The 21,987-nt window shown below is 40.7% G+C and overlaps 2 protein-coding genes across 2 annotated transcripts; one reads left to right on the top strand and one right to left on the bottom strand.

Annotated features, from left to right (window-relative positions):
• Window positions 1-1,291: 1,291 nt before the first annotated feature.
• napbb (N-ethylmaleimide-sensitive factor attachment protein, beta b) lies at window positions 1,292-8,727 on the top strand. The gene is made up of 11 exons (XM_054618166.1): window positions 1,292-1,475; window positions 3,184-3,263; window positions 3,503-3,619; window positions 3,960-4,006; window positions 4,429-4,506; window positions 4,637-4,692; window positions 5,737-5,821; window positions 5,919-6,023; window positions 6,108-6,176; window positions 6,282-6,332; window positions 7,415-8,727. Exons 1-11 carry the CDS (start codon window positions 1,375-1,377, stop codon window positions 7,514-7,516), a joined length of 891 nt encoding a protein of 296 aa, XP_054474141.1. The 5' UTR covers window positions 1,292-1,374; the 3' UTR covers window positions 7,517-8,727.
• Window positions 8,728-9,721: 994 nt separating this feature from the next.
• gzf1 (GDNF-inducible zinc finger protein 1) lies at window positions 9,722-15,552 on the bottom strand. The gene is made up of 8 exons (XM_054618630.1): window positions 15,493-15,552; window positions 13,396-14,393; window positions 12,613-12,796; window positions 12,308-12,477; window positions 11,862-11,956; window positions 11,509-11,676; window positions 11,227-11,384; window positions 9,722-11,075 (listed from the first exon to the last, which is right to left on the bottom strand). Exons 2-8 carry the CDS (start codon window positions 14,379-14,381, stop codon window positions 10,353-10,355), a joined length of 2,484 nt encoding a protein of 827 aa, XP_054474605.1. The 5' UTR covers window positions 14,382-14,393; window positions 15,493-15,552; the 3' UTR covers window positions 9,722-10,352.
• Window positions 15,553-21,987: the final 6,435 nt, after the last annotated feature.

The following is a 21,987-nucleotide window of genomic DNA, read 5'->3' as shown; positions in this document are numbered from 1 at the left end:
AAGGCAGGGTTCACCCTGGACAGTTCGCCAGTCTGAGAAGGGATTATTATGTTAAATAAAAACAAAGTTGACTGAGATAAATATGTTTCATTGCATGCCAGAGCAGGAAACGAGGTGTGCCGTCAGTGCCAGGGTGTGGGCCTGCCTGTGCATGTTGATTAACAATTAAGCATTATTCCTTTATTATCAGCCAACTGTACATAACATCACAAGAAGTACAAGTGCTCTATTCAGATTATGTTCAGAATATGTTCAGACTTGTTGTATTATTGTTTAATTGCCTTCATTCTGCACTGTGTAAATGTGTACTACTAAAAGGCCTACTAAAAACAGGCTTTTAAGGCTTTGTAAAATACATGCAGCTCAAATAGCTTTTGCATTACTACAGTATGAAGTGAAATGTAATGTGCATTCGACCTAAAAACATGACTCAACTCATATTTTGTGAAATTAATACTGGAAAAGAAAATTCTGTGTCAGTAGAAATGTTTAATTCAAGGTTTTGGCGCCCTCTGTTCAACAAAAACAAGACGTACACTGTTGCTTTTTAAGGATTTATTTTCCTACAATATCATATTGTATTTTATCTTTACAAAAAAGTGGGGAAAAAAGGTGATTTAATAGTGTGTAAAATGTAAAGACAAAAAAAGAAAAAAACCCAATAGTAAATAAATGTAGTTTCATGTTTTGCTGGGAGTTGTAGTTTTTGTGTGTTTGTCAACTCTCGCGATACCACAGAACTGCTATTTTATTGGTTTATTTGGTAGGCACAGTTGCTTTTTTAAGGATTTATTTTCCTACAATGCCATATTGTATTTTATCTTTACAGAAAAGTGGGAAATAAAGGTGATTTAATAGTGTGTAAAATGTAAAGACAAAAAAAACCTATATATTTTTGCGAATCACCAGCAGAGATAGTTAGTAAATGTAGTTTCACGTTTTGCTGGGAGTTGTAGTTTTTGTGTGTTTGTCACGTTGAGCACTCAAACTCTCGCGATACCACAGAACTGCTATTTTATTGGTTTATTTGGTAGGCACAGTTGCTTTTTTAAGGATTTATTTTCCTACAATGCCATATTGTATTTTATCTTTACAGAAAAAGGTGATTTAATAGTGTGTAAAATGTAAAGACAAATTGCGAATCACCAGCAGAGATAATTAGTAAATGTAGTTTCATGACTTGCTGGGAGTTGTAGTTTTTGTGTGTTTGTCAACTCTCGCGATACCACAGAACTCGGCTAAGCCACTAGCTCGGTACACGCCTACGCTGAATAAACCCCGTCGCCTGTAATCCTCACTGTACACAGCGGAATCCTCTGCGGGTGTTTTTTTTTTCGTGCCTCACCATAACTGTGTCTCAAATAAAGCAAAGAAATGGACAACAGTGGGAAAGAGAAGGAAGCGATTCAGCTAATGGCCGACGCTGACAAAAAAATCAAGACCTCTGGCTCGTTTTTGGGAGGGATGTTTGGAGGGTAAGACAGCACTGCGCCAAAGAACGGACGGGCTTAGTGACCGCCAACCGTCGCGGCCGACCGTTATGTACAGTTACAGTTCAAACCGGTGCGGTGACGCGTGGCGAGCAGTGTAACGGCTCCTGAATGTCAGTTAGCCGTTGGTGCGAATTCAAACGAGCCGTTGGTGCGAATTCAAAAAAAAAGCCGTTGGTGCGAATTCAAAAAAAAGCCGTTGGTACGAATTCAAAAAGCCGTTGGTATGAATTGAGAGCCGTTGGTACGAATTCAAACGAGCCGTTGGTATGAATTCAAAAAGCCGTTGGCTCTGGTGCTACGCAACGGGCTGTTTTTAGGTTAAAAGGTTAAAAGGTCCTTTCACTGTAATGCTGTTTACTGGAAGGTGTCTTTATATAATATACATTGTTTATTGTCTTAACAGTTTGTCCCATTAATTACATTATATTAAAACTGGCCTACACAAACTGTTTTTTGTGGAAATATCCCCCCAAACCCCTGACCTTTAACCCCTGCTTGTAACCCAACAGTATGTACAGCAAGGTTAAAAGTTGTAATGGTTACTTCCACTAGTGCACTCATTAACACACCTACCAAAGGTTTCTTGAAGCTGCTGTAATCAGATCCATGCTGGAGATGTCAGCTTATTAAATGGTATTTAAAAAAACATGGTGTGGAGTGCAACAAAAAGGAGTGAAACAGAGGCAAAGTATTCTCCAAGAAGGCCCTGTACGTCCAAGATTATGCTTATCTGACAGTAAAATCAGATAACATTGTAAAGAACCAACATTCAAACTATTGTGTCACTACAATGGTGACTCTAATTCCTATCTATGAGTTTTTATCCACCAGTGACCTTGGGTAGATCATTACTATGTCGTTGTTTTAATCCAATTAATGCATGCCATCTTATATGTTAATATTTCACCAGGTCAGAGAGACGAGCGTGACGGATGACGTTGGTTACGAAGGCCCAAATCCCACAAAACCAGCAGCTATTGTCTTGCATGACTCTGTCTTTTTTGTCCCAGGTGACCCTCCCAGATGTTACAAGTTGGCAGCTCTCGTGTGCGATAACTCTTGGCAGGGCTTTCTGGTCATTCTGTGGCTGACCATGCAGCGATGTAATCCATTTGCCATGATTTGAAAGGCCAAAGTATTATTACAACTCCATGGAGCTCCCAGGGGTCGAGGGAGGGAGATCTACTGGGTCCGTTTAGTGGGATTTGTATAAACCAGTCCGCCGATCTGAGCATTGCATCTCTTTGTAGGTTAAGCAGTTCATCGACCTTTGGGCCCATTTAGGCATAATTTATTAGATATATCTTCAATATGTAGGTCAGTTGTGAGTTGTGATTGTTTTGGAGCCTGTATGAAAATGTGTACTATATTCTACTGTGTAGTTTAGTTTATTTTGCACAATTTAAAAAATACACAAACATAACAGAGATAAATAATAACACAGTGCAGGACGAGGCATTTGAAGCCTCCATCTAAATAATATAAAAAATTCACAATATAATAAGATAAGCGATAAGATAATCCTTTATTAGTCCCGCAGCGGGGAAATTTGCAATAATAGACAACACAAAATGAATATACATAAGATATGACTATGTAATCTTGTTGACAAAGTATTTTTACAACCTATGATATATTCTAACAATAACAATACACTTCTGTTTCCTCTTTGTTTCCTTTCTTTGTCTAGAGGACCTCACAAAGTGGAAGAAGCATGCGAGATGTACTGCAGAGCAGCCAACATGTTCAAGATGGCCAAGAACTGGAGCGGTGCGATACGCTGTTTACTACTAAAGATATCATCCACCTTATCAATTTCAACACACTTAATAAGCTGCAAGATTACGTGCTGAATTTTGGGCAATATAACTGCAAAGCTCAGCAGTTGTGAAGGTGCCCCAAGTAAAAAAAATAATAAATATAAAAGGTGGAGTTATGTGCATAAATTAGAGTGTAAGCTAAATGCAAATAATTGAGTATGTGTCCTTGTCTTTGTCTTCTGTCTTCAGCTGCTGGAAATGCGTTCTGCAAAGCTGCACGCCTCCATATGCAGCTGCAGAACAAGCATGACTGCGCCACCAGTTTCATCGATGCAGGAAATGCTTACAAGAAGTCTGACCCTAATGGTGAGATTAAGTAGAAACTCATTAGGTTCAAACCTAACTTCAAAACATATCCTACATTTTTATTTCACCTTTTGTACTGTTTTAAGTTATGACAGTTTTTGCTTTCTGATCATGAAGAGTGTTTTTGTATTAGAGGGTCTTGCTTGTCATATATAACACCTGACTGCATGCAGCATATATAAGAAACTTTAATTGTATCATTTGCCTCATGTCACCCCGTTGAAATAACACAGCATGTGGACTGATACATAGTGAGGTGCTGTGCAACGCCCTGTAAGCCTTTAACGAAACTAACAGGATGTCTAACTGTCCCCTCCTCTTGCCTTTATGCTGCCAAAAGAGGCAATCAAGTGTTTAAATGCGGCCATCGATATATACACAGACATGGTAAGATGCATGTAGAGAGTGTCCATCTATGTTCTGGTTCACAACAGCAAATTTAGCCATATCATTTTTATTTTTATAGCTGAGAAGTGATTAGTTGTGTTTAGTAGTTCTGATTTGAAAACAATCTGAAAAATCTTCATACACACTGATGAAGCAGACAGATTATTCATTTATGGGCTCATATCTACATATTCATAGCACACAAAAGCTTGTTTATTTAAAAATGATACCTTGATCAAATTTCATACTTGTTATTCCCCATAGCCAAGATGTAAAAGGCTAAAACCTTGTAGACGTGAAGCCACAGGCTACAACTTGACCTCGCCTCTCTGCACAGAGAATGTAATCCAAAATCATTGACTGTGGATTGATAAAGTTAGTAACGAATTCTCCTCCTCCTCTTCCTCCTCTTCCTCCTCCAGGGAAGATTCACCATCGCCGCCAAACACCACATCAATATCGCAGAGATCTACGAGTCCGAACTGGTGGATATCGAGAAGGTAATGTCTCATAATTAGAGGTTACATGGTCGGTCAATACTGCTGATCATTTTTAATGCTACAACTATAAAGAATATTTATTTTGTTGAACACACAATAGTTATTTTTGTTGTTTTTTCCCTTTGTAAAGGCTATTGCACATTATGAACAAGCAGCAGACTACTACAAAGGGGAAGAATCCAACAGGTACCGTCAAATTCTGTATATTCAGTCTTTTTCCAGCACTGAAATCTCTAGAACTAGTGGATCACTTTAGTATTCATCACCCAAAATAGTTAATTCACAAAATGAGGAAGTCTTGTGTTTATATTCTGTAGGTGTCATACAGTGATTTTCTTTTTCTACAACTTGATAAATTGAAACTATTTAATACTAGAATGTTATTGTCAAAGAATAATACTTTTAGTTTTAGTTTTTAAATAGATATTTTTTAATATTGACATTTCAACAAGTAAACACGTTTATCTGAGCTTGTTGTGTGCTGGATAGCTTCTGTTTGCATCTCCATCCCCACATGTCTCCTACAGAATCAGAGATGCTCCTGTTCATAGGAGCCCTCATAGCAGGGACCACACAGCTGTCACTAATAACATTAACGAGCGTATGGAGCGCACTCATTACCGTCATTAATTACACCTGTGTTTTCCCTGCTCTGACGTGTCATAATATCTGCAGTGAAAAAAGGGGCCTGTCTGCAGTATTACACCCGTTTGCTGCCATGAAAAGCAAGGAAGTAGTTCCCATTTTTGTTAAAAACAGATTTCAGATGTTTTTAAAGCGGTTAACCTTCCTTTATCAGAGCTAGTGAATGTTTAATGTTACAAAAAGTCAGACTGCAGTATACACATTTTAATTTCAAAATTAGTTTAGCATAGATTATTTCTGACTGGTGCTTTCAAGACTGCTTTAGCTAAGAAATTAGTATGATTAAAGAGTTGTACTGTAAACAGGAGGCCACTTTTACAGGCTACATAACATGTGACAGAAGGAAAAGCACAGGTGTATGTAATGAATCTAATGATGGCTGTTTTACAGTTTACAGTGGCTGCTCTGGTTTCAGGCTCCCTGGTATTGTGTATGCTGTGTTCTCTGTCACAGCACAGAGCCATCGTTGTCATTCCTACCATGACAAGTCCAAAAAAAGGCCTATTCTCAGAGCTCCGATCCATCACATTCATATATATATATATATATATATATTATAATCTGTGTTGTGCAACTTTTCCTCAGCTCTGCCAACAAGTGTCTGCTGAAGGTGGGGGCTTACTGTGCTCAGCTGGAGCAGTACCAGAGGGCTATTGAGATCTACGAGCAGGTGTGCACTACTTTGTATTTGTCATGCTTGCACTTTCTCAATCACCACGGCGATGCTGACATCTCTAATACCATTTTAACGACGTGGATGTGTCTAGGTTGGAGCCAACACGATGGACAACCCGTTGCTGAAATACAGCGCCAAAGAGTACTTCTTCAAAGCCTCCCTCTGTCATTTCATCGTCGACGAGCTCAACGCTAAGGCGAGTTGATACCTTTTGTGGTTCGGTGTCTGGATTTGGGTGGTGGGAGTCATGTTAGGAGTTTAACACACTGTGTCTCCACAGATTGCTGTTGAAAAATACGAGGAGATGTTCCCGGCTTTCTCAGACTCCAGAGAATGCAAACTGTTGAAGGTAACTCAATACTAAGAACTCAGAGGAATCTGATGGCTCACTTTTTCTCCCCCTTAATCTGCTCAGTTTCTATGAGTAACCTACTTTTTGTTTTTGTCTTAACAGAAACTTCTTGAGGCTCATGAGGAACAGAACTGCGAAGCTTTCACAGAGGCAGTAAGTCTTGTATACCCTGAGAAAGTTCTCAAGATTTTTACAACAGCAGAGGAATCCCTTGGCTGCAGCTCTTGTAGTTTTGTTGGATCCCTTGTGTGTTCAAAAAAAAGTTGAAAGCTGGATCTCAGGTATCCGTTCACTCTCCCAGGACTGTGTGTTTATATGGAACTGGTGCAGACCGATGGAGTTGATCCATATACAGCTGAGCTCCTAAAAGAGTTTTAAAAGTTAACTCAAAGTCAGAGAGTGGAGAGTCTAAATAGAGGATAGTAAATACAGAGCGATTATCATGTCAGAGGTTAGAAATACATCACAAGTTGAACAGGTGTTCGTTTTTTACTAATTCAGTGCTGCAATAACATTTATTTTTATACAATAAACACTTGAAACAATGAAGGCACTTGCAAATAACAAGGTAGTTCAAAATGTAAACCATACTACATTTTTACCCTTTAATTAAGATTTCAATAAAAAATGTTTCTTTCTTTTTACAAAATATACCAAAACACTCCTGGGTTGTTAATAATGAGAATAATTATGAAACAAAACTTAAATCATACCCTCTTAACTAAAAATAAATCTGGTTTGAATTGACATCAACCAGGATTACTAAGATATTTATCTATAGAGGGGAATTCAGGAACCAAAAGCGACTTTAGTTATTGCACAGATGCAGGGTGTTTTTAAATAGAATCATTACAGAGGGTAATGATGTTTTCTGAAAACATCATTACACAATACCAGGGAGCCTGTTTCACAGCTTGGTTTGGTAGCAAATCTGCTAATTTAAATAGACAAATAAACAGGAATAAATGTGTATATATAGGTATAAAAACTCTGTCATCCCTCTAACGGTAAACCTCCTAACCACAGGACATATCTCAGGTATTTGAATGCACTCTATAATCACACTGGACCTCTGCTCCTGCACTATAATTCAGTTTTCTTTATGTGGCAGCCTTCATGTCCAAGTTTCTCTAGCAACAAATAAAGTAATCTTGAAATTTAGATATGCGAGCAGAACCCTCCAATCTTTCTTATCCAAAATTCTTATCTCCGTGTCCTTTTTCTCCCGCCTGCAGGTGAAGGATTTCGACTCGATCTCGCGTCTGGACCAGTGGCACACGAGCCTCCTGCTGCGCATCAAAAAGACCATCCAGGGCGACGAAGGGGATTTGAAATGAAGGAAACCCAGGGGTCACGAACACAGCACGGAGGGACAAACCCATCACGCATGCTTTCACACACACGCATACACACACACACACACACACACACACACACACACTTCCATTCACCTCACTGTGTATAGCATCCGGAGATGAGTGTCTGCTGATGACTCTGAATATTCCACTGCTATACTGTCACAGTACTATCTTTGCTTTCCTTCTGAGCATATCTGAATCTAGTCAGAATGTAAATCCTCTCGCCCTCACCTCTCTCTAGAGGATTGCTGCATACCTTCTTCTGCTGAAGTCTGTCCTGGGGGGGGGGATTTCATAGTGGTACGTTGTATTGAAACCGATGTTAGTATTGACAACAAGCATTGCATGTTTTGTACGAGTATCGTTTCCTAGTCAGATGCAGTTAGTGTTGTTTTTTTTTTTTTTTTTTTTTGTTTTTTTTAAATCTAGTTTAATATATATTTAAACACTTTATTTAAATGTTTCCGTTTGTTCTACATAAGATTATCATGGTGTGTATGGATTTCAAGAATGTACCTTTTATGTTTGTTTGTTTGTTTGTTATTTGTCGGCGTAGAAGGGCTCAAATCCACGTCATGATTAATCCTAAAAGTCATTGCAGCCACACGGAAAGGATTTGTTTCCATTTCATCACCAATGGGGAGAGACTCTTCTTGAAGAAGGGCAATGATATGCACCTGTAGACTGTTACACATTTGTATTTAATCACTTACACTGATCCCACACACACACACACACACACACATGCATACTTACACTACTTGGGGATACTTTCTATTTACTTTAGGATTCGTTGATGTAATAATACTTTGAATGTTTGAATCTGTAAGCCGTGATTCATAGTTTGCCTGTGGGGGATTTCTTTGAATGAAAAGCACCGACATGGAAACGTGTGCTCCTTATTTCCGGGGCAGTAATCTTTGGGGTAATGTGCATCATTAGTCACTCATCTCGTGCTGTGTTGTGAAGCGTAACGTATCATTGAAGGGTTTACTTCCAAACAGCCAGTCGCTAAGCATGTCATTGTGTATAGATTAGCGTTGTTACATTCACTAGTGTGAGCCAGACCAAAGTTTTTACTAAAAGGGTCAGTCGCCCTGCGTATCCAGCTTCTTCCAGATGGAATGACAACGGACCTTGGATATGATCTGTATGCTAGTGCGAATGGACAATAATAAAGATATTATATTCCCGGCTCTGCTGTCCTGCCTTTGATCGCAATGTCATATTTAATAAGCTTTTATATCTTCACCATCATGTCATGAGTCACTTTTGACTTTGAGTTTGATCAGTGAAAGTTGGGGTGTTCTCATTCTGTCATTGATTATTGAGCACTAATTACTTTTTATTTGAATACTTTACAAGTTAATGGAATCTTCCAGTACGTGCATGTCAACAGTAGTAAAGAACTTTAGATTTATTTAGCATGTCACATGTCTTTTTCTAGTAGTGAAAAATAAGATGAGTAAGAAAGTAGGCTAGTTGAATTATTATTATTAAAGTTTGCTGTCACCTCATTTAAATGTGTTAAATATTAAAATATGACTATTAAATTAAATATTTATTGCTAAGGTTTGGATTGGTATATAATCAAATTCTTATGTTCCTAAATTAATTGATTATTACATTCCTCTGATTTCATTCGCTGCTGTAGATCCGGCAACCTGACACTAAAACATGAACTGATTGGAGGAGCTTGTTTGGGTGGTAAATAGAAAAATCAATCCATCAGATCAATCTCTCTCAGTGCTCTATGTAACCTTGTTTTGACTTTACTGTGCCATGTCTACATAATGTTTAGTGTGCGTTTCCTCTCTCACGCTGACATGCCACTACTGTCAGACTGAAACTCTTGGCAAGTGTCCAACATGTTTTCCATGATAACTAATTACGATGCTGCAATAAATAAAACAAATTCGTGGGAATTTGGATTAGGGGGAACGTAAAAGGATTAGTTTGTGTCTTCTAAAAACGTGGGACCTGTTTTTAGAAGAAGACACAAACTAATCCTTTTACGTTGAGTTAAAAACTTCCAAACTTCAGTGGTTCTTTTTTTAAACGTTTAGGAAAAACCTTTGCTATTGGAAGCAGCCTTATAAATCCTTGGGGACCTTCTACAGGTATCTGCTGAGCTTGAACAGTTTGAGACACAGCTGTGCATATTTGGAAATGTTTCCCCAAAGACAGATGGTGCCAGAATTCTTGAAGGATTTACACAACTTCATTTACATTCAGACCAGCATAAATCATCAGCAGAGTTGCAAAGAGTACGCTGTTATTCCAAAGGTGTACGGAAAGGTACTTGAGGATTCTCAGAGGGGCTGCTGTACAGCCGCCAAGGTTCCCAGCTCATCCTACTGAACATCAAACTCCTGCAACACTTATTAAAGGGGGAACATATGTCTGCTATTAAATTGATTGGGTAACGTGTGGAACCTGATGTGATGTTTGGCAGCATCTTTAATGATTTAACATTTATGCTCAATATGATTTGTGCAGTATTATTTATTTAAATCAGACCAATACCGTAATCGTATTTTTGATTCATCACATAAAACATGTGATTTAAGGGTTTTTTAATGAATACCTTCATATTCAAAAGGAGTGTGACAAACACTGAATATCACATCCAAGTGTGTTGGACTATAGATCATAATGATGACCACACATTCACATACACGCTGCTAATGCCAAAGTATATACATGATATAACATGAAAAGCCGGGTTGATAGGATTTTAAATCCCCCAAACCCTGATTAAATTCTCTCTATTCACATGCATTTTCTACACGGCATTTCAGATTCGCCTTAGTGGTCAATCAGCTGTCCTCTGCTCTTCATCACATGGGACCGTCGCTGTTCGTTCTGTTCCACAAACATGGTCACCGACAACCACAGTCTGAATATCAGGCTGCAGAATAGCCCCCTCGGAAGCGGCCTTAGTCTCCGAAACGGGAGCCAAAATGGTCTGCGAGGCAGCGGCTTCCAGGACGGACGACGTGGAAATGGTTTGGATGTCGGTGATGGACGCCAACGTGCCGCCAGACACGGGAATGGAGAGAGTGGGTAAGGAGAGAGAGGTGGAGGAGGAGGTGGAGGAGCACAGGGGGAGAGCGTGAGCCATGGACACTGGTATCGTGAAAGGGATGGAGGATCCATCCAGGGAGATGACGCTGGCCCCAGTGCTGTCTGTGGTCATGATGGGCTGGATCTGAGTCCCCGCCGGCATCTCGGTGTGGATGACGGTGATCCCGCCCAGGGCGCCGTGGCTGACCAGAGCGATGGCCCCCTGACTGGTCCATTCAGACGGGAGGGTGACTGGTTCAGACGTCGCCACGAAGGAGTCGGTGTCGGTTCTATCCTGATCGTCAGCAGTACCAGTACCGGTACCAGCGGTACTCTTTCTAGCCGTGCTCTTCTTCTCCTTTGCTCCTGCTCTTTCTGTCTTTCCCTTCGGGGGAGTTTTGGGTTTCTTGTCTTCTACGTTTCCCTCCAGCACCACGAGGTAGGTTTTCCAGGGAGCGTCTGAGTCATGAATCTGAATGTGGAAAAAAAAAGAAGCTTGTGTTATTTTCACTGCAGTCTGATGGATCAAAGTACTTTCAACACAACAGATCAGGTGATGCCCTTAACAATATGTTACTTTATCAGCACTGTAAAGCCGTACAGATGAAAATGTCTGATCTCACCATAGTGTGCCTGCGAAGGGTGGACTTGTCAGTGAAGGTGCGTCTACAAAGACCACACATGTATGGCTTCTCTCCCGTGTGAATGCGCTGGTGCCTCTGGAGGGCGTTGAGCTGCGTGAACTGCTTGTCGCAGTCTTTACAGCTGTACGGACGCTCACCTAACAATCAACAGAGAGGGAAGAATCTTAGAACACATAACAATAAACCAGTCTCTCTGCTTTAGAAGTAGACTATGACTCCAAATGAACAAGAACCAAATATGTCACTAGTTAATACTATTACCTGTGTGTATCTTTAAGTGCTGGTGGAGGGAATTCCTCTGAGCGAAGCCTCGGCCACACTGTTCACACTTGTACGGCTTGGACCCGGTGTGGATGTTGGAGTGGTGTCTCAGGTATTCTTTGGATGCAAAGCTTTTCCCGCAGGCCTCACACATGAAGGGTTTCTCACCTAGAAGGAGAAAGAAGAAAAGAAAACAACTATCTTTTCAGTTTTGGTCTAGTGTGTGCAGACAAGACTTGTGTCTTCATTAGTTGCAGGCTTCAAGGCCCATTTTATAAAACCCTTTAAAATCTCCAGTCAAAACTTAAGACGATTAAGAAATCCAAATAGTTTTGAAGTGATATCACTCTTACCTGTGTGTGATCGCTTATGATAGGCCAACATGTGCTTCTGAGTGAAGCGGGCTTCACACTCGTCACATGCAAATGGCTTCTCTCCTGTGTGAGTCCTACACATAGTAATACAGACAAGGTTATCCATTTTATACATACATGCTATTAGTACAAATTAACATTTACATCTATTGTTATTATGTGATTATTAATCTCTGGTTTCGTGACTTTTCTAGATATGTTTATGTTCACAATTGACAAGAACTAAAGGAAAAATCTGACTGGAGTTTCTCTGCCAGTGTCAAAGGTATTTGTCAAAAGTAGGTGAGAAATTCTTGCTCAACTCTCTGACCAAAGATTAAACTTTCACCTCTCTCAGTAACGATCCTGCCCGTATTTAGCATCTACAAACCTCCCACTCCAACTCCTCATAGTTCTGACCAAACCATCCTCAGTTATCTCCGTACCTGCGGTGCATCTTGAGGGCAGAGTTCTGGGTAAACCGGGCCCCGCAGTCGGTGCACTCATAAGGCTTTGCCCCCGTGTGAGTCCTCTCATGCAACAACAGGGCAGTTTTGGAGCTGAGCGCCTTCCCACAGTTGGGGCAGACATGTCGCATGTTGTTGCGTTCGTGTACCTGCGACAGAAATGAGCAAATCAGGGGAAAAACATGAAGATAAATGTGATGTTTGGAGGTAATCATAACCGCAAAAATATGACTGTAAATTACTTTTAGATATAGGAGAGTTTGTGTGAATAACTTAATCTTCACCTGTCTTTGATGGCGGACAACATCCTTCTTCCGTTTGAAGGTCTTTGCACAGATTTCACAGGAGAACAGCCTCTCGCTGCTGTGGACGTGCTTTTCGTGGATCTTCAGGTTGCTGCGGTTGGCGAAGGTCTGCTGGCAGATCTCACAGCGATAGATGACGTCTGCTTTCACTCCGTGGTACGTACTGTTAAAGAAAGCAGTGACAGGTTACATCAGACATCAGAAGACGAATGGTCCTCTCTTTGTGTTTTTTGATAGGATGCATTCATAGCTCAAGCTTTTAGAGGAGAATTTGCCAGAAAAGATTTACTCTGGTTTACATTGCAGAGCTGTGGAAGCACAGTCAAGTCGTCACTAGGAAAACTGGTGAACAAAATGATCCTTAAAATAACAACTTAAGTCAAACATTACTGGACAATTTTTAAGCAACTTATTGCTTTTGTTCAAACCAGAAATAAATAAAAAAAACTGCATGAGCTTTTTGTACAGCTTGGAAATGATCAGAGTATTAAAACACTAGCTGTATTGTGACTGCCTCCTGTAACACTGTTATAACACCATAAGACCAACAAGGAAAATATCCAACTGTGTTTGATAACGAGGTTGCAAAGAGCTAGTTGCTGACCTCACCCCTGAAAAGTTGCTTGCAATTGCCCTGGAAATAATCCTATTACAAGGAAGTCTAGACCATTTTTGGAATCCAATATTTCTCTCAGATACTTCAGGGTCTCTATGGTATCACTCAATAGATTACACCCTTGGACGAGCACTTGTGTGTCCTACCTGATGTGCTTCAAGTAGCTTCTCTCATAGTGGAAGGTCCTTTGGCACTTGTTACACTGGAACTGGGCCTTGGAGGTACTTTTTAGTGTCTGCTTGGCCTTTCCCTCCTCCTCCTCGTCCTCCTCGTCCTCCTCCTCGTCGTCCTCCTCCAGAGCTAACAAAAAGGAGTCTTCAGGATCGCATTCCCAATCCTCCTCATCAGATACTGGCATTACAACCGACGCCTTGTTTCCTTTCTCTGCCACAGCCTCGCCGTCCGTCCTGTCCTCATTCTCGTCCGTGTCCTCATTGGTTGCTTGGTTTTCGTTGTTATGGTTAAGCCCCCTTTTAGTATTCAAACGCCTCTGAATGACTTTACGGCCAGCCAGCCTCAGATTTAGGCCTCTCCCTTGTCGTTTTTCATCATTCACTGCGTTCTTTGCCTTAAATCTTTTAGGAATGACCTCTTTCTCAGAGCTCTGTGGAGAGAGCCGCCGCTTAAGAGATACTTTTTTGGGCTGCTTCTTCCCTTTAGTCCCTTTTAGTTTCTTTGCACCATGTAAATCGCCTTTATCCGCAACTTTTGATGCAGCTTTTTTCTTTGTAGGTTTTTGTAGGATTCCAGCACTCATGGCCTCGCCACAAACCTCAGATAGATCCTCACAGTCCAGAAGCTGTGCGACTGCTTGAACATCGCCAACCTTGTCTCTGACCACCTCAACTTTACCCGTGTACACGAATTCCAAAAACTTGGAGAAGTCGCTCCAGTGCATGTTGGAGAGCAATACTTTGTCTTTTGCAGCATCCTGAGAGAGAAGTATCTTCTTGAAGTAGCCGCTGGAGGCTGCGAGCACCAACTGATGGGCCTGAAACTCCTGCATGTCTCCCTGGTAGTCCACCTGCACAGTGACGTCATTCAGCTGTCCCTGCAGCCTCAGCTGGTGCAGAGAGGCCAGGATGTTCTCATGGTGGGACCTGGAGGTGAGCTGGACCACTTTGACCCCCATGACTCATTTGTGCTGTTAAAGAAAAAGAAAGAAAGAAAGAAAGAAAGAAAGAAAGAAAGAAAGTGGGGAAAGTTGTTTTAATGGTGCACTAACTAGCTGTTATGGAGGACGAGAAATGACATAAGTATAAATGAATAAATAACTAAATAAATAATTGTATAAATAAATACAGGAATAAAAAAAAAAAATGCTTAAATAAATGTATAAATACAGAAATGAATAGATAAATGTAAGTGAAAAGAAATGTGAATTAATTTATGTCCTGTTTGATTATTAACTTTTATTTATTTATCTATAGATTAATGTATTAATTTCTATATTTATTTCAGCATTTACTTATTTATTTATACTTTTATTTATTTATTTCAGTATTTATTTATTACTGTATATATTTCAGCATTTAATTATTCTTTTACTTATTTATTTCTGTATTCAAGCATTTATTTAAGCATTTATTCCTGTATTTATTTAAGCATTTATGTATTCCTGTATTTATTTAAGCATTTATTTATTTCTGTATTTATTTAAGCATTTATTCCTGTATTTATTTAAGCATTTATTTATTTCTGTATTTATTTAAGCTGTATTCCTGTATTTATTTAAGCATTTATTTATTTCTGTATTTATTTAAGCATTTATTTATTTCTGTATTTTATTTATTAAAGCATTTATTTATGTATTCCTGTATTTATGCAATTATTTAAGCATTTATTTATGTATTTATTTAAGCATTTATTTATTCCTGTATTTATTTAAGCATTTATTTATTTATTTAAGCATTTATTTATTTATTTAATTATTTATTTACACTTATGTCATATCGTCCTCCACAAGCTGTAGTTTAATACATTTCAACAACATAACCATATAAAGCCTGGCTGCCATGTGCTCAGACTGACTGCTTTATGCTGGTTTGTGCTTTAACATTGATAAAGCCTAGTGACCCGGATGTGTCAATGCTAACATTAGCATCAGGCTAAGTGGAGCTAAACCATGACTTTCCCCACGAAAATAAAACGATACAAGTCTACAAGCCGGTCGAGACACGCGTGTACGGGAGGCAGCCGGCTGACTAGGCAGTCACGCAACACCACGGAGCGACATTTCTTACCGTAAGCTTGGTAAAATGGCAGCTTCACAAATGCTCTCCACAGCGGAAGCTACTTCCGGGTTTCTTTTTTTTTTTTTTTTTACTTAGCGACTTCCGGTCCCAAGGTGACTGACTCAGGATCAGCGCTTCGTTTATGCGCGTGCCCGACGTTCCAATGGCCGAACACTGTTACTGTTCCTGGGTCAGTTTCGCGGGCTTTTTTTTAAAACCGGAAACGCATAACGCATAAAAATAGAGCTATTTTAATAATTAAGTTACGTTTTAATATTTATAGTAATTCACGTCAAGATATTTATTTATGTTATTATACTATTAAAAAAATGTTTAAAAAAAAAAAAATGTTTCATTAACGTTTTAGGTTTTTAAAGCCGTTGCGCAATAATATGTTGCTCTTAAAGCAGAAATTAGGAGTTTATTTTAAGAAAAATCTCACTTTTACCTCTTTTGTTGAATTAAAAGAAATGCCTTAATGTTGTTTTGTGAAAATGTTAAACTGTAGCAGTGTTTTTTATATTAAAAATAGTGGTTTTAGAAATGTAATGGCGTTACCGTAACTCTGTGTGTGCAGTACCGCCGTGTGGCCGCACGGGGGCGCCATTGCAACGAGTTGTAAGCAGCTAGTGATGAACTTAAACAGCAGATTAACCTGCAACTTTAACACCCAAAATTGCATTTTCTCCAGCATGTTTCCACACAGGCTACTCTTTTTCTAGCTGATACTCATTTTGCATGAAACAAGCATTTTAAATAGTAATGCTTTAGTAAGTAGTAGGTCTAAGAAAGGAGATGCACTTATGTAACTCTTGAATACATTACATTACAGTCATTTAGCAGACGCTTTTATCCAAAGCGACTTACAGTCAGTAGTATGTTACATATCATTCACCCATTCACACACTGATGACAGGCTACCATCAAGGTGCCACCATCAGACTCTAACTAACATTCATCATCCAGTCCACACCGATGGCAAGCCTTCGGGAGCAACTTGGGGTTAAGTGTCTTGCCCAAGGACACATCGACTGCTGAAGCCGGGTATCGAACCACCGACCCTCTGATTGGAGAACTACCTTGCTCTCCATTACGCCACAGCCGCCAATACTTATGTTGAATACACTTATTGTAAGTCGCTTTGGATAAAAGCGTCTGCTAAATGACTGTAATGTTCAATTCAATTCAGTTTATTTTGTATAGCCCAGAATCACAAATTACAAATTTGCCTCAGAGGGCTTTACAATCTGTGCACATGCGACATCCTCTGTCCTTCCCTCACATCGGCACAGGAAAAACTCCCCTAAAAAACCCCTTTAACAGGAAGAAACCTATGGGAGAACGACAGAGGAGGGATCCTTCTCCCAGGATGGACAGAATGCAATAGATGTCATGTGTACAGAATGAACAGCATAACAGAGATACAACACATTCAATGTATATGACAGAAATGATTCATATAATAAGACGACTTATAATAACAGCAGCAATTATTACAGTAGAATTATAGTTATGAAAATAGGGATAGTAATGTGATTAATAATAATAATGTAATGTCTGTTGTAGTTGTATGAGAGTGGTTCCAAAAAAATACAAACTAGGCCAACAATGTGAAGGATTTAAGGTAATTCATTTACATTCAGACCAGCATCAATCACCTACAGAGTTGCAAAAAGCATGCTGTCATTCCAAAGGTGTATGGAAAGTTACTTGAGGATTCACTGGGGTGCTTTTCTGCAGCTGCCAAGGTTTTTTTTGGGGGGGGGGTTTCTTTCCTTCCAGAGGAAATCCATATACCTTACATTTGTCTTAATGAATTCTGCAAGCTAGCAATCTGCTCTGTTCCGGTGACTCATGCTGCACTCTGGGCCGAAGCTGTGCAGACTTCAGCTTTGACCTGGAACACTGTGTTCGCCTGGCTTTTATTACATTGCTCCTCTGCCACACACACACACACACACACACACACACACACACACACACACACACACACACACACACACACACACACACACACACACACACACACACACACAGAAACACACACACCCACTACCACATTTTTAAAGATAACACTTTTCATAAAACTTTCCCGGTTGGTCTGGATATTAAAGACACAACATCTGCAGATGTAATGATCTGTAACTTGTATGCTCATAAGAATCATCAAATCTTTGCATAGATATTAATATGATGTAAATTATTACCATGAAAATAAGCCTAGAGTTTGATGGAATACTGAATTACTATGTGCAAATTAATGAGACAAGTCATACAAATGAATTCTCAGCATATTGCTATTAAAACAACTTTTGACATGACTGAAAGTAGAGGAAGGAAAAACATTTTTCACTTTAGACACAGAAGTGCGAAAGCTTTTTTCCTTTCTAAAAAAAATGACGTGTTATAGAAAAGTCGGCTCATAGAAACTGCTATACTAAAATGATAAAATGATAGATTCATATTAAGTAGTCATAACAGTTATGACCAGCTGGGTCACATTTAAATGTTTCCCTCGCCACATACTGTACTCTGACATATAAAAAGATCAGCAGGGTCTCGCTCTGAGTAATGTCGATGGCAAATATTATACCCCAGTTGTGGTTTTAGCGATGTTGTCACAGGATGCTTTGTCAGAATGAGGATAAGGCACAGAAACAGCCATGAGGTTGCGACATGTCATCACGGGTTGACGTGTAATCAAGGGGATGAACATATGCTGCATCACTGAAATAACAAAAGGTTGAACAGTCATTACAGAAACATGCCCTTTTTTTAATCTACTTTCACCAGTGATACTCGTTGGTTGACTTTTCAAATGACTGCGGGGCATTTTGTGCTATTTGAAAGTTCATTTGGGGAGAGATAATGTGGATCTACTACAGTCAAGATGTTGCCAGTACATTGCATGCTTGATAGCCGGCTGCATTGCCAGGTTGTCCGGTAACCAATTAAATTCCCCGCGGATACATCGTCACGTTGTCAGCGAAGAAGATGAGGTGCAAATCGCTCGCTGAAAGGTGACGGCTCTCAGCAAACATAACATTTATGCCGTGTTTGCTGTGCTTTTTGGTAGACTCCTCCACGAGACCGAAAATATCCTCGCTGACGTTCCAAAGCGAACAAACACGACAAGATGTGCACTGTGTGAGGGAAAGAAAAAAATCAAACTCAAAAGCCAAGGCCGGTTTTAATTTGAGGCTGCAGAGCACACACGCACACACGCCGTAAAGAAAACACAGCAGAATTCGACGGTTGCGTTCCGGCTCGTCTTATGTGCTGGAGTCGTACAAACACTCACATTAGGATGCAGTGAGGTGCAGGTCAGTCAGTCGGTGTCCTTGCACGACCTCTCCACGACCTCTTAAGAGGGGCTGACTCATAATCCCCGCAGATGAACGGACCCAGTGATGGTAAACACTGCAACATTACGGTTACATGGACTTGCAGACTTTGGCGGTCCAAGAAAAACCGCAGCATTCTCTTTGTGCTCGCCCATTGAACCACACAGCCGATGCCAGACCAGTCAGAAAACCAGTCCAACTCAGTATTTTGCGGTGTCTTTCTCTTCCCCTCCAGTCAGTGAAGTTGGTTAACAGAAAACATCTTTCATGAATTTATTTTTTCATGCTTTTAAGAAAAGGAATCAGTGCTTTTCTTTTTTTTTCTTTTTTTTATCAATGCCGTGTTCCTACGTTGACACAAGGATTAACTTTATTGATTTCATGCAGACTTTGAGAGGGGTTATAGTGTTTCTGGTAAATGGAAATTCATCTCCGTCCGTGTTTATATAAGGTAGAAATTGGGCAAATATTGTACGTGTTTGTGCCGTCCTGTCAAGGCCAAGGTTGCCTTTGCCAGGATACACACAGCATCGGTCTCTGGAAGTCTGTCCCAACACTTCGACCTAACTTCTTTCCCCTTTTTCTAACTGGCCGGATGCCACACCACATTCAACCCGTCCAGAATATCACTGGAACCCCTAAAACCTCAATGTAACATCAGAACTCAAGAGGAAAACCAATGATTCACAGAAATTGCATTGGCCTCTCAGGGCCATAATGTGGAAATGTGCTTCTCTTTGGCTGATGAGGAATTACAGTAATTGCAGACGGCCACACATACGACCAAATGTGGTATGAAGAAATGTAGCCACGCTAGCATGATTGGTAAAGATAATCGTTGTTGTCAAGAGGATAAATCCTGAAGACATTGGTTATTGCCTGAGTTCTCTTCTTGCGCAACCATCAGGTTCAAATTTCAATTTGGCCCTCTGGTTTATGATAAAATACCTGCAAAACTACTCAGCAAATGTCACCATGCTAACATGCTGAACAAAATGGCGACAACGGTTAAACACTCAGCATGTTAGCATTGTGTCTGGGAAATACGTTAGCACGCTAACATTTGCACAGCCAGAATGGATGAAGACTCCCAAGCTTCACTGCACTTCAACAAATAACTCCACCTCCATGAAATAAATAGTGTGCAAAAAAAAAAAAAAAAAAGAAATAACTTGAGGATGGTATCTTTCCTCTCCCCAGCAAATAAGCTCCATTTCGCCAAAATGAGTTTGTTTTTTTTTCTCCTCTGGTTCAGAAAAAAATACTTTCCTTTCATTGATGAAAAGATATACGGCATTCAGAGATGAAATTACTTTCCAAATGGCCTCTGACTCACCATCTCTATTCCCAGTGCTCTCCCCCCTCTCACCCCCATCCTCCCTCCCTCACCCACTCTCCCCACCTTCATTCGTCCTTGTGCATGTTCTATCTATTGTAACTGTATACAGCACTTAGCACTTCAGACACAGACGAACCAGCTCAAGGACGACCGCCCACTCTTGTGATGCTCATAAATAGACTATTTGTCCGGCCTTACCAATCACCTTACCCGCCGAGCCTGTGTGGGTGCTTGTGGACATTGTGTATAGCTCGCACCGAAATAGATCTCCACTGTTGCGGCGTGAGGGTGGATTTGGGCCTCCAGCCTGCAAGAGTGAGTGTGTGAGAGAGAGAGAGAGAGAAAAAAGCATTGTTGTGGCTTTGAAAGAATTAACAACGATGACTCACAAAGTCTATCCCTTTATAACGTGCGATTTTTATCACCCCTTTGCAATCTGTGGCGCACTAAAAACAGGTGGTCTCACCTCCGCCCAGCTTCCCAGAATGTAATACTGTACCAGACTGTGTGGGACATGGCCGTCAGCACATTCCTGGAGAGCTGGATCCCCAGGAGCAACAATTCCTCCTTCTTCCCTTCCCTCCCTTCCTTCCTGCCGCCCTCGTGTCCTCTCCTTCGCTTCCGTGGATTGCATCACTCGTCTGCCTCCTGGCCTTCTCTTGCTCGGACCCTTTAATCAAATGTGGCACACACACACATACACACACACACACAAGTAAATGTGTGCACACACACACACACAAGTAAATGTGTGCACACCACACACACACACACACACACAAGTAAATGTGTGCACACCACACACACACACACACACACTCATTGTGGGCAGAAGGCACCCTCGTCCGTCCTCGTACTGGTTTTGTGGCTTCAGTTGGAATTTTATGGTTGGTTTGAGCGGAGGATTCTGGAGGCTTTCCAGCTGCCCTCCAAAGGCTCCCCTCTTTCTTTCCCTCCATCTCTTTGTTCCTTCCTTTCCTCTCTTTTTTCCTTTCCTCCTCTCTTTCCTCCCCCCTCCTTTACCCGCTCGCCCTCAAGGTCAGAAATATCCTGTGGTTTAGGTTTGATCCCCTCGGATATGGCTTCGCTCTCTCCCTCTTTCTGTCTCTCCCTTCCTTTTTGTGCCTCCCTCATGCTCTCACACACACACACACACACACACACACACACACACACACACACACACACACACACACACAAACACACACACAAACACACACACACACACACACACACTTACTGTAAGCACACCGCACTACTCTAAGCATTCCCATACAGGAAACACATGCTGGGATCAGCATAGGCGGGTCTGTATGTCTTGTAACTGCACACACACACACACACACACACACACACACACACACACACACACACACACACACACACACACACACACACACACACACACACACACACACACACACACACACACACCAGGGGTTAACAGTCTATCTGAACCGATCCCAACATGTTACATTCAGATGTTTACTGTCACTGATGTTTCAGTGACAGTAAATAAGTGATCCTCAACCTTCTTCCCATGGAGACGCAGTGGACTCTAGTACTGGAGGGGACTCCTCTGACTGCAGCCATGTTAGCCCCGTTCCCTCTGGGTTCACCTATTCTCTGAGTTGTGTAACCTGGCAGAGGTCCAGCACTTGTGTAATAACGGGGGGGCCTGAAAGAACGCCAGTTCAACCAGTCATCCTTTCATGTCCGCGGGTCGATGGAGGACTGCAAAGTCTTGCCTAATTAAAGCTCTGATCCTCGGGTCTCTCGAGTGTCTCTCTATCATGTTCATACAGATGTTGAGAAAATAAC

The sequence above is a fragment of the Anoplopoma fimbria genome, chromosome 18, assembly GCF_027596085.1.
Source record: "Anoplopoma fimbria isolate UVic2021 breed Golden Eagle Sablefish chromosome 18, Afim_UVic_2022, whole genome shotgun sequence".
In the NCBI taxonomy this organism is placed as follows: Eukaryota; Metazoa; Chordata; class Actinopteri; order Perciformes; family Anoplopomatidae; genus Anoplopoma; species Anoplopoma fimbria.
This window is presented reverse-complemented; position numbering and strand designations above follow the sequence as displayed.